The sequence below is a fragment of the Alosa pseudoharengus genome, unplaced genomic scaffold, assembly GCF_046254945.1.
Source record: "Alosa pseudoharengus isolate Yale_2024_CS ecotype anadromous, Long Island Sound unplaced genomic scaffold, YU_APseudo_1.1 YU_APseudo_1.1_scf_4, whole genome shotgun sequence".
NCBI lineage: Eukaryota > Metazoa > Chordata > Actinopteri > Clupeiformes > Clupeidae > Alosa > Alosa pseudoharengus.
Window position 1 is genome coordinate 34,608,124 of NW_027468774.1, and position 13,064 is coordinate 34,621,187.

General features: G+C 44.2%; 1 protein-coding gene across 1 annotated transcript in view; it reads left to right on the top strand.

Moving 5' to 3' along the window:
* The first annotated feature begins 12 nt into the window (after positions 1–12).
* setd2 (SET domain containing 2, histone lysine methyltransferase) overlaps positions 13–13,064 on the top strand; it is a 20,829-nt gene continuing 7,777 nt past the window's right edge. The window contains exons 1-14 of the mRNA XM_076265995.1: positions 13–459; positions 2,243–2,361; positions 4,791–4,812; positions 4,968–9,205; positions 9,312–9,443; positions 9,915–10,043; positions 10,210–10,333; positions 10,429–10,506; positions 10,678–10,775; positions 10,942–11,074; positions 11,271–11,405; positions 11,492–11,620; positions 11,792–12,493; positions 12,672–13,064. The exon at positions 12,672–13,064 is cut by the window's right edge and continues 27 nt beyond it. Of these exons, the coding sequence (XP_076122110.1) occupies positions 2,333–2,361; positions 4,791–4,812; positions 4,968–9,205; positions 9,312–9,443; positions 9,915–10,043; positions 10,210–10,333; positions 10,429–10,506; positions 10,678–10,775; positions 10,942–11,074; positions 11,271–11,405; positions 11,492–11,620; positions 11,792–12,493; positions 12,672–13,064 (6,342 nt within the window). The 5' untranslated portion in view covers positions 13–459; positions 2,243–2,332. The remainder of the gene's footprint in view (positions 460–2,242; positions 2,362–4,790; positions 4,813–4,967; positions 9,206–9,311; positions 9,444–9,914; positions 10,044–10,209; positions 10,334–10,428; positions 10,507–10,677; positions 10,776–10,941; positions 11,075–11,270; positions 11,406–11,491; positions 11,621–11,791; positions 12,494–12,671) is intronic.

A 13,064-nucleotide genomic window follows, 5' to 3' on the forward strand; every position in this document is an offset into this window, starting at 1 on the left:
AGACCTCACTAGCCTAGCCTAACTAGCTAAGCTACACCATCAGCCTGAAGCGTATAGCAAGCTAGATTGTTCTCGTTTATCATAAAGATAGCTCGGTCGTCACCTAACGCTAGCTACCTTTCATGATGAGAGTTGTATTCGAAAATGTGCCACGGTGATCAACTGATGAATGCGCATCATTCTATGGACGTTATGGCAGCCTGATTCGGGACTAACGTTAACATTATCTGACGTTAACGTCACATCAACTAAGGTTCAATGCATTTGATGGCTATGTAACAGTTAACCTAGCCAGCTAACTTTTCAACCTAGAGTGAAATATTTTTTTTGATCAGTCAACATTACCCGTGTGGATTTGACGTCGGTGGCTATTACCGAATGTTGTTTAATCAAGCAAAGAAACTGTTTGGAAACGACTTTGAAGATGGAGGACTTTTCTGACCCAGAGCTCCATTCAAAGTAAGTATTCGATCCTTTCTTAGATAGCAGAAATACTTTTATCACGGGAGGATTTTTATTCATGGCTAACTAGCTAGAACTACAAGAAAAACATGTCTCCCAAATGTTTAGCTTGGTTACGGTAGCAGGGTTGCTAACGTTACTTAACCTAGCTATCAATAACGTTAGCTATTTAACCCACCCATCAATTGGCTATCTACCTAGCAGATAACGTTACGTTTATGCCCATAGTAACGTTAAACTAATCAGATGTCCACATACAAAGCTGATTAAAAACAATGTATCAGTAATATCACGCTGAGAGACTGAGCCTAGTAACTTAACAGTAGAATGCGTTGAAAAGTTGGTTAGGTCAATTTGCTGAGAGCTAGCATGTTTTAGCAATCAAAATCAACATTCCTTCCTGGTGAGATTTTTTTCAAGCTCTACCAATCAATTTCCAAAAATCAATTGAAACAACCTTTTATTGTTATCCGATCTGTGGTTAATATTCAGTATATTACTTGTACTGAAGCAGAATAAAATGCAGAGGAACACTGTAACGTTAGGCCTCTACTTTTAGGCCTTGCTTGATCCACGCCATAAATTTTTGTACCCGCTCGCTTTGATGACGTCTCTATAGGGAAACACAGTCAGATAGAACTGTTTGTTTTGTGCTTGTGCGATTTAGACAATAAGGCCACATATTATGCATACACGATGCATGCCGTGTTAACAATAATGTCGAAATACATGCACTATTAGGAAGTAGTCGCCGTTAACATTTACGTTAGACCTCCGGCCCTGAGGCTGACCCGACATTAGCTAGCAAATAGTGTTCCACGATGTGCTACATGTTTCTATTTGCAAGGTGTCTGTTGAAACGATATTATTAGTTAGATTCTGTAATGATTCTATGTATGTTTAGAGGACTTTCATACATGATAATCGTTAAGCAGTACTTGAGTGCTAGGTTACTGTTGGGTCTTAGGATAGAGTAGCTAACGTTAGATGGTGTATGGCAAGACCACAATGGCCTCTCTCTCTCTCCCCATGATTTAAACAATAGGTAGCTACCAATGTCAGATACAGGAGGATATCACCACGGATACCACAACAGTTTATTTGTCACCACATTATTAGGTAGTGTTTTTGTTGTTGCTTTTTAGTTTCCTTTCAGGAGTATGCAAACATCGAATCTACTCAAAGATTCCAGTCGACATGTTTTGAATGTTCCCTAAAAGGAGAGCACGCGAACATATAGACTGGCTTGACACCTTATCGACTTTCAGAGTTCTCATCAGACTGTTGACCAAGGATCAAGCAATGTCGGATGAAAAAAATACACATTTAGAAAAGGCACAACAAGCTAACAACATTCAATAAGCTGTAGATGCTGTTTAGAAGGTCTTCTTTTTCACGACCACGAAAAATCTGATTGTAAGAAACGGCATGCTATATCATTCTTCCGCAGCCCCACTTGACTTTCTGGTCAACTGACTGTCTGTTCTCTGTTGACCTTCTGCTGACACGTTAGATTTTCGGTCTATTCCCCAAGTGTGCATGCCATACTCCATTGTATGGTTATGACATGGTGCATGTTAATACATTTTATGTTGCAGAATGTGTCTTTTGTTGTTTGTGTACACATTTGCCAAGTTACCATGGAATTACCATGTTTCTGACACAACCACTTTGTTTACTTTGTTGTGTATGTAATGTTTATTGTTATTGTTGTATGGCACTTTGGATAAAGGAAAGGGCCTACATAATCATGAAGGGCTAATGTGTATTTTATACACAGGTGTCTCCTTACATTGGACAGCTTGCTCTGAACGTGTCTTCTCCTGACCCACTGTTCCCGCTGAGCTGCTTGCATCTCATTCGATTTAAAATGGATGGGTTGGTGAATGCAGACTTCAGGTAGGCAGCAGCCCTTCTGTGATCTGCTTTGTGTGTGGTGAAGTGGCAGGTCAGCCTCTAAGTGTTCAGTCCATTTGGATGGAATCAGGTGTTTGTGTCAAGTCCATCTAAGCCATAACACCATTTTCAGTCAAACCAGAAAATAACAAAAATGTTGTGCAAATTCAATTGTATATAACTCTTATATGCGATTATGACCGGCTGAAACTATCAGACTGTTGCAGTTGTGCCACGATGACATTTAATCACAGTGGAGTAACATAGCTCACTGAACTTCGACGATGTTTCAATGTTCAAGTTTATCAATTATCAATAGTTTAACAATTTGGTTTCTCATTAGTTATGATGGTTATTAGTTATGCTACCTCGTTAGTTGTTGATTATGTAACCTAAGTAAATAACATTGTCACACTGTTTTATTAGCACTTTATCCACAAGCATGACAGAGGGCTATTATTAGACACAGAATTTATTTATTTATTTATTTATGGAATTACTGCAAATTGCTGTGAGGTAGAAATATTATGAGGGCTGTGATGCCTTAAGAAGATATGTCCCCACATCTGTTTTGCCAAAGTGAGATACTATGTTGTTTTTGGTGATATCTTCATTTCAGATAGGCTTAGCATTCACTTTTAATGATAATTTAGTCAGAAACTCTAGATATATCAACTTCTGTGTGTTCATTTTATGTAGTAAAATCAACAGTGGAGCAGTGAAATGTCTGATTTGCATACAAATACATTTGACTCACTTCAATAACGATAATTTATTTACCCTAATGTATGTTGCATTTAGCACTTTTCCATTCTTGGATATTAATCAGGCAGGCCTCCGCCTTTATACACAAAAAGGCAAAACATAAATGTTTCAGAAATCCCTTGTCTACACTATTAAGTTTTTTGCCCTGTCACATTGCACCATGACAATAAAATGATGTTTACATTATAAGCTGTGAAGGAATACCAACCAGATTGACATTATGTAAGGCATAACGGTCGTCGAGGTGTCCCAATATATGGAAAGAACTTCCTCCGCCGAGTCCATTAATTCCGTATATCGGGACCCCTCAAAGGCTGTTATCCTGCTTATACCCCAGTTGACACTATGTTTATAGGCAAAAGTCATGCCTTTATAGCACACAGAGGAAACAAGCGGTTCAGTTTAGAACCTGACTTGTTCAGTTTGTTGTACTACTTTCTTTGGCCCTGACAGTGATAATGGTCGGCAGTTAGCTTGTTTACAGTTGATTCCATTGTTGCGAATGTGAAGCCTGCTACCAGGCTCAAACGTTGTTTATTATGGTTGTTATAGTGGCCACTCACATTAGGATTGATATAGAATGGTGATTCAACTTTTTTACCAGATCTTTTTCATAGATGTCCCGTTATACAGAATTAATAGCCACCCTACCAGCCAATCAGAAAAGAGTCTCTCTGGGTGATAATAGGATGTGTCAATCAGCCTTTTTTTTTTATTTGGATATTATAAATAGAACTACTGGACTGATGGGGATCCAATATGGCTTTGGGATAAGAGTGTGTGTGATTGTGTGATGTCATGCTGTCAAGCTGTCATGCTGTCATACCATCTAGAAACAGTTTGAGAAAGGCATTAGAGGCATTAGCCATTTAGCTGGCATACATACCATTTAGCTGGCATTTGAGCCAGTATGCTCCTGGACACGCGTGGTGGACTGTCGTGTAAAATTAAGATAGATTAAAGTTTAAGATGCATATTAAACATGGACTTTTTCTGCAATGTGTACATTTCATCTGACGATTTAAACATCTTTTATATACATAGTCTTTTTTTTTTATTCTTCCTTGTAAGACGGTCAGCATAGTGAAGGACCCCCCCACCCCCGCCTGCCTGCCCGCCCGCCCGCCCGCCACTATAGAACGGTGGAGTGGTGAAGGTCACGGTCAGAGAAGAGTCCCTAAGGGCCTTCTAACCCAGTTGTTGCTTGGCAGCCTAATTTATATCAAAGCCTTATTTTGGAATTCAGAATTAATGTAACCACTAAGGTTCCATTACATCAATAATATATTTGGTAAATTTAGTTCTTAATCACAATGTTTTTTACTTGCTATACACTCTGTACGGCGGATACTATTGCCTTTGTTGCACTAGGCCACTTGTAAATAAACCACTGGCTATTTCTGAGATGGATTGTTAAAAAAAGTGATTATGTTTGGTCCTCACATGATTTTATGATCCTTGATTTTCATATTGTGGCACAACTGCAACTCACTTAGGGTTGAGTTATACTTGCTACTAACAGCGCATGTACGCGTATACATTATGGCTGGCATCCGTATTCTGCATACGCGTACACGCTAACAGCAAGTATATTCCCAGCCTTAGTATAATTGTATCACCTGACCTAATTTGTTCTTCATTGTCCTCTTTTGCACATGCCAACACAGTGCGGATGGAGGGAATGGATCGGTGAGTGATTCTGTATTGTTTTCTTATCAAGTGATTGCACATTGATTTGTCCTAATTAATTGTCAGTCCTGATCCATATGATCCATAACAATATTTTATTAAAATCGCACTGGAAGGTTAGTTTTGAAAAAAAAACTATTGTTATGTTTTTGCAGATTAAGGTGGACAGCCTCTCGAAGACTGTCATATTTAAAGGTCTTGCACCCCGAGTGGTACTGTCAAACCGTCTCCTTCCCAAGGGTACCAAGACCAAAGTAAACCTGGAGGAGCAGGGTCGACAGAAGGTGTCTTTCAGCTTCAGCCACACAAAGAAGCCGATACAGACCCTATTCTCAGCCCCGCAGAGCCCAGACAAAAACAGCGAAGCCCAGTCCTCTCTGTCCCCTCTATCTCCTCTTTCCCCTCTACCTGCTGCAACCTCACCCCCTCTAGATCAAGCAGGGCAACCTGCTGAAATAAAAAATGATAAAACTGATGCACCAAGAGTTTCCACCCCTGCACCAGAAACCATTTCACATCAAGCTTTCATCTCTCCACTGCTGAGGCCTAGAGTGGACCTGGTGAAGATGCATTTTAAGAAGCATTATCTTAGTGTGTCTGTCATTGAAGAGAGTCCTAGAGCCAGTGTCTTATCGGAGGAGGCACCTCCAGAGAAGGAGGTCCAAGTCCAATCTATATCCAGAGTTGAAACTGAGCCATCAGTGCCCACAGTGGCCAAGGGTAATGATGATGACCTTGGCGTTAATGTCACAGAAGCAAAAACAGTGGCAACGCAGGATTCCAGCTTACCTGGACCAACCCATTCTTCCCATATTGGGAAAGAGGACAAAGACTGTCCTGCTGTCACATTGCTTGAAGATGGTAAAAAGGGCCCATGCCAATCTGACAGCACACTACCTGGTTCAGAATCAGATGGAGATTCTGTGCGGACATCCTCCAGTCAAAAGTCGGCAGATCCCAAAAGTTCAGTCAAATCTGAAACTCTGACCAAGGAAGTTAAAAAGCTACCTTCAATTTCCAAGGTTGAAGAATCAGATAAGAAATCTAAAAATGAGAGAAGTGAAAAGGTCCCCAGTCATTCTAAGTCGGATCGTGAAGATAGACGGACATCTACACGGTCCTCCCGTTCTGACAAAGACCGCAGGAGGACCAAGAGCCGCTCAAGGTCCAGGTCTCGGGGTACTCGTTCAAGTTCTTCCTATTCTAGATCAGAGCGATCAAGAACAGAGAGGCAGTCAAGATCTGATAGGTCACACTACCATGACTCTGATCGGAGATCTCATCGGAGCTCCCCCCATAGAGAGTCCCGAAGTTCACGCTCTCGAGCTGGTCGCAGATCCAGAGACAGTTCTGACTCTGAGGATGATCATCGGAGGACACGTTCTCGTGGCGGTGACACCAGCAGAGCGTCCACCCGCTCTAGCTCTCAGAGAGACTCAAAGTCATCTTATTCAAAATCGCACAAAGACTCCAAGTCAGTAGAGTCCTCTCGTTCGTCAGAGTTGGACAAAAAAGCTCAATATTCCAAATCTGAGAGGTCCAGCGGAAGAACACATGACTCTGAAAATAAGAGACATTCCCCAGATTCGGAATCTGTTTCAAGGAAGTCTAGTACACACTCCAAAACTGAAAGCAGCTCCAAGACGTCTCATTCTAGTCCGTCGTCATCAACTCGTTCCTCTGAAAAGAAGGCACGAAAAAGTAGTGGTAGTTCTGATTCTGATGAAGAACATAAACGGAAGTCTCAGTCACAAGGCTCAGACAGATCTTCAGGCTCATGTAGTTCCTCTTCTAAAAAAACAGATCAGCTTGACTCCATATCCTCACCTAGCCTGATTGCATCGGAAATCAGACAATCAGCTGATAAAATGAGCAGTCCAACCAGGCAGTCAACTCTGATGAGCCTAGACCCCAAACCTGAAAAGACGGATGTGGCTTCTAGACAATCTGAGGTTAGCCTGAAATCAGGTATTTCTGAAGGAGATCAGAAAGTTTCACTGGTTCTTAACTCAAAAGATAATTTTAATGATCCCTCCATTCTGGTTGCATGCAGCAGCCCATCTAAATGTCAGAGTTTTCAAAATGTTGTCTCTCTTGAAAATCAACTGAGCCCTTTTTTAAACAGCACAGAGAAGGTATCATGTGAGGAAGTAGACAGCACAGTTAAACAGACAGATGTTTGTTATGATGCCAAAGGTTGCTTCACAAATAATCAAATTGATACATTAAATCATGTATTTGAAGTTAAAGAAAACACCTCTGCATTATCGGAAACACAGGTAAATGTAGCATATTTTAATTCTATCAGTGAAAATAGTGATTTATTACTAAGCTTGAATACGGTAGTTGGTGCTGACAATAGTGTTTGTCAAAATTCAGAGAGCGCAAAAGTGGACATGCTTTCTGTGAAAGAATCACCATGTTCAGAATCCTTAATGCAAGACGCTAAATCTGATGACCATATGCATTCCAGCGTGGACGTTAACCCCATGCCACCGTGCACAGATATCACTTCTTGTCTAGATCCTTTATCTAAGAATCAGGATGCCAAGAAGTTTGACGATAAAAAGGACCAGCCAGGATCTGTGCCCTTGAAGAAACTGGGTAATGTGAAAAAATCGCGCTGGGATATTGTTGGACAAGACACCCCAGAATGTGAAATTCCTCAGAAAATTGTTAGTCAGGATACTAAGCCCCCTGTGAAGAAGGTTGTTTCGGTAAAGCGAATAGAGTTCAACAAAGACAGTACCCTTGAAGATCCATGCATTAAGAGAGATTCCTTTTTGAAAAAGAACACAGAGGTAGATTCCAGAAAACCCTTGGATGTTCAGAGGATAGAGAGGTTGCACACAGAATCTTTAGAGATGGAGTCATTAGCCCAAAAAAGCCCGACAGACTTAACACTGAAAGTGGACCCCTGCAAAGTTATCAGTAACCATCTAGAGATTAAGTCCACAACTGAGCAAGTGATGGTGGAAAAACATACTACTGGTACGACTAGGGATGCACAGGCACAGTCAAGTGTTTGTACTGACAATTCTGAGAAGGCGCAAAGGGACCCACCGAAAACAAAACTGTCCAAAGCCTTGAATCAAGAGGGAAGAGGCCACAGTGAGGACAGTGAATCTGATGATTCTGAGTCTGATTCAGACGATGGGACTGTGCCTTTGAAACGACTGCACTCTGTAGTGGTCGTACCGAAGAATTCCACCCTGACGTTAGAAGGGAAGGACACTTCTGCATCTTCCTCCACTTCCGGTTGTGCCTCAGGGCATCAGCAGATGTATTGCCCAACAGCTGATGCTGATAACAACATAGATAAAGAGAGTGGTCACCTGAGGCATAAAGCAGCTCCCAGTGATGCCTTTGAGAATAGTAACCACAGGATGATTCCTCATCAGCCTCTTGCACCTGTGCCTGCAGGCTACCTATCACAGAGCAACATGGTAGACAGCACAAGCCAGCTAGATGCTCCCAATGCCCTGTCTCACTCTGAAAACAACAACACTGTTCATGAGGGAGTAAAAATCAACAATATGTCAAGTCACACTGGGTTCTCCCAGTCAACAGATCTCCTTGGGGACCCTGGCCAAAGTTACTCAAACTTTGAGAAACCAGACAATTGGCACAGTAGTAGGAGTAGCAGGAATGTAGCTAACTACATGCCTGGAGAATGGCGCAACTTAAATGACGTGAACATCAAGGAAGGTTTTAGTCCGGTGTGTGGTCAACACGAACTACCCAGCAGCACATACCAGCAGCCTGACAGCAGCCATGGGATTTTCTCTCATAACTCTTTACAACAAGGGCATTTTGCCTCAGCCCAGCTCATCAGGCAAGGTCATGATTACTGGTCGCAGCCTCTTGATGTAAGAGTGCCCCATTTACCTGTGCCTTCCCTCCGTCAAGACCCTGCAGGGCAGATCCATCCAGATTCTCTCACCAACGATCATGAAGAGGAGGCTATGTGCAGAGCAGCAGGGATCTCTAGCAGAGCCCGAGAGTCAATTGAACCACCTGCCCCTTCTGGTTTTGTACAAGCTAATGAGATCAGCAGCAATTGCAAAGGTTTTGCCAGTAACACTCAAGAAGCTTTTGCACCTCAGGTCCCTAAAGAGGAATCCCACAGGGTTCACAGAGGACGAGGGCCACCCAAGAAAAGACGGCCAGAACTTGAGTCTGATTCGGACAATGAGGCTGAGTCAGGGTTAGCCAGCAAAAGAGAATGTTTGGAGTCCGACCTCAAGGATTCTACAGCACACAACAGAGAACAGAGGCCTCTGCTCAGCCTTAGAGATTTCCTTGATCCTGGAGTGTGGAAAGATAAAGCTAGAAGTAAGAAGATGCCTCCGTACTTTGACCTCATTGAAGAAAACCTGTATCTTACGGAGCGGTAAGTTATAGACCAAAATCAATAATAAACAGTTTGTCATTGCCATTTTTTTTTTGCAACACTTTGTGGTCAAACTGGTGAAATTGAACCTTTTTCCTGCTTACAGCAAGAAGAACAAATCCCATCGGGATATTAAACGTATGCAGTGTGAGTGTTCAGTCTTGACAAGAGAGGAGAAGTCCCGAGGGATGAATGCCTGTGGAGAGGACTGTCTGAATCGCCTCCTGATGATCGAATGGTAAGGATTCTACTAATAGATTTCACTTTCTTATCTGTTTCCTTGATGGGCTACATATTAGTGCCTGTGTTGCACGTCACAATCTAAATTAACATCAACCCTAGTCAGAACCTACTGAAATTACTAAGTTTATAGCAGTTCTTTATGAATATGCCCCTCTTGAATTCTGCTGTAATTGATTATCAGAAGTACATTTGGTGATACTTGACACAGTTGATGCACTCTGGAAATCGGGTCTCATATATACTAATACTCATCAGGTAGTGTATCGACAGGCTGCATGGTTCACTATAGAGAAACAGACACTGATCAGTGAACATAGTAATTTCAGTGAATCGGTTATACCAAGTGAACATATTCGTTTGATACATTTGAGTAGTTAAAAAAAACAGCTCCTTGGGACATGAGGGCTGTAAATCTTTGTAGCACAGACTGAACTAAGTATTTCACTGTGTTTGTTAATTTCTCCAGCTCTTCCCGGTGTCCAAATGGAGTGTACTGCTCTAATCGACGTTTCCAGATGAAACAGCATGCTGACTTTGAAGTTCTTCTGACTGAGAACAAAGGCTGGGGGCTGCGGGCTGCCAAGGAGTTGCCAGCGTAAGAGATCTGTTTTTATGTCAGTGACTGTGTCAGAAACGTCTTTTGTCATGTTCTTTGCTTTGCATAGTGGTGTAGTTAGCTCACATTTCATAAAGCCAAGGTGTATTTCAGAGTCATTTTTTATGAGTGATGCTCATGTTTTATGTGTTTAAACTTCTTTCAGAAACACTTTTGTGCTGGAGTACTGCGGTGAGGTTCTGGACCACAAAGAGTTTAAGGCGAGGGTGAAGGAATATGCACGCATGAAGAACATCCACTATTATTTCATGGCCCTGAAAAATAATGAGGTATAAAACCCCAGAGCGGCAAACTTTGTTTGACTTCAAAAGCTTAATATGCTGGTGAGTTTGATAACCAATCAATTGAAACGGTTTCTTTTCAGATCATTGATGCTACTCTGAAAGGGAACTGTTCACGTTTCATGAACCACAGCTGTGAACCCAACTGTGAAACACAAAAGGTAAGGCCACAGATTGTTCATGTCTTCAAGCTACCTTTTTACACATCTGCCTCCCACAGCTGTGGTGACTATCGACATGACGGACTTTGTAGCTTTGTGACAAAATTGGGGTATATGTCAGTCTGCAGTAGAGTTTGCATTTCTAACCAGACATGTTTGATCTCCCTGCAGTGGACTGTCAATGGGCAGCTCCGAGTGGGTTTCTTCACCACTAAGTTGGTGGCTGCAGGGACAGAACTCACGTTTGATTACCAGTTTCAGAGATATGGGTAAGACTTTTTTTTATATTGGTCAAGCTGTGTTTGTGTTTGATATTTACAAGGCACGTCACTTGGCTGTTAGCTCGCTAGACTCAGATATTTAATGCCTCTGTAGTGCTCCAATTTTCATTCTCCTTGATTACTGAATGCACACGCTTCCCCCCCCTCCCTACAGAAAAGAGGCACAGAAGTGCCTGTGTGGGGCACCCAGCTGCCGTGGGTTCCTGGGTGGCGAGAACCGGGTCAGTGTCCGTGCCGCCGGGGGGAAGAAACAGCGGGAGCGGAGCAGGAAGGCCGCACCGACCACGGTGAGTAAAAGCCTCGCCTCCGAAATAAGTCTGTTATGGTTAAGCAGGTCTTGGAACCAAGAGGTACAGTACATTTACTGTACACCGGTTATCTGACCAGTTATAATTAAAACTGAGGGGGCTTGATGCTTAATGCATCTTGGGGACCAATGTGCACGGCTCTGTTAAAACGCTGTGTTGTTGGCTGTTGTTCCAGGTGGATGAAGAGCTTGAGGCCCTGCTAGAGAATGGGGACGGGCTGCAGGATGAGAAGGAGGTGGTGTCTCTGTGTCGTCTCATGGTGAGGGTGGAGACCATGGAACAGAGACTCACTTGCCTGAAGCTTATTCAGGTAAGGAAGGCACCCAATTCACCATGGCCTTCAGTGTCATTTTCTAGGGGGGAAAACCAAGTTGCAATCTCTTTCTTTCTCTGTAGAACACACAGAATCCCTCATGCCTGAAGCAGTTCTTGGATCATCATGGCCTCTCATTATTGTGGATATTCATGGTTGAGCTTTCAGAGGCAAAAGGCAATTCCATTAATAATGTTAAGCTGCAGCTGGAGGTAAGGGAACACAAAGACTGAAAATAGCTGTTTAAGCATCCTCTTCCATGATTAAATATTTATAATCTGTAATCCAGGATCTCTAATATCTCTGCCCGACACACAATACATACGAAGAAAGTTAGCTGTTTCTAAAGATCTGGTGTACCGTGATCTGGTTCATGTCTGTAGATCATGAAGGCCTTGGGTGTGCTGCCAATCTCCACCAAGAACATGCTGGAGGAGAGCCGCGTGCTACAGTTCATCCAACGCTGGGCACAGAGTCGGCCGCAGGTGCTGCCCTCGGAGCAGGACGGCTACTCCAGCGAGAGCACGTCCCGCGCCCAGACGCCCCTCAACACCCCCGACGGCTCGTCCTCTTGCGCCAAGCTAGGCCAGGAGCTGGACGCCGACACGCCCAAGCGCGCCGTCTACCGCCGCCTCAAGATCGTCAGCGAGAACAGCCTGGACAGCGCAATGTCAGACGCCAGCAAGGCCTCGGACTGCAAGGAGGAGGACGACGACGAGGAGGACGACGACGAGGAGGAAGAGGAAGAGGTGTCACAGGTGGAGGTGGGAGGAGAAAGTCACGCTCCGCCGGCTAACGAGAGTGGGCCTGAGGTGTCTGACAGCACGGCAGCGAAGGAGAGCGCAGAAGGGGAGGAAGAGTGCGTGGGCGATGTGAAGGGGGAGGAAGAGGAGCAGCAGCAGGAGCCCCCCAGTGCCACAACAAAGGAGGAGGAGGAAGAGCTGATGGATGCAGAGACTGCCGACCCACCAGACCCCGGTCAGATGGACGTCACAACGCCGCGAGAAGCCTTGCCTCCTACCACAGACGGCAGTGCTGAGAAAGGAGGAGAGCCCTCCAGCGAGACGCCTACCATCGATCCGGAGGTAAATCTATTGTTTCATCTATTGGATTTCTTTAGTCTTTGCTCTGTGTGTGTGTGTGTGTGTGTGTGTGTGTGTGTGTGTGTGTGTGTGTGTGTGTGTGTGTGTGTGTGTGTGTGTGTGTGTGTGTGTGTTTCTCTGTTTCAAGTTAAGTGAATAATCTGCAAATGCTCCTCCTCAGGTGTCTGTGGAGAGTAGCGGTTCCACTCCGGCCCCCTCTGAGAACACCCGCGCGGAGGAGACGGCAGCCTCGGCGGATGCCATGCCCACGGAACCCCCCGTTGCCGTGGGTGATGCCACGCCGCCCTCAGACGCTACAGCCGAGAAGGATGCCGCTGAGATGCCTTGTGAGCCCAAGCCTGCTGCCTCGGCAACGGCCGCTGCCACAGAAACCGTGCAGCCCGCCTCAAACAATGCGGCCGTGGAAACGGTCAGCGCTCCGGCTGTTCCAGCTGACCTGGTGGGTGTCGGTACGTCATCTCAGGACGAGGAAGAAGGAGTGTCAGACGTGGAGAGTGAGAAGAGTCAGGAGCCATCGTTCAAGACGGTTGACATCAGCGAAATGGCTGCAAGG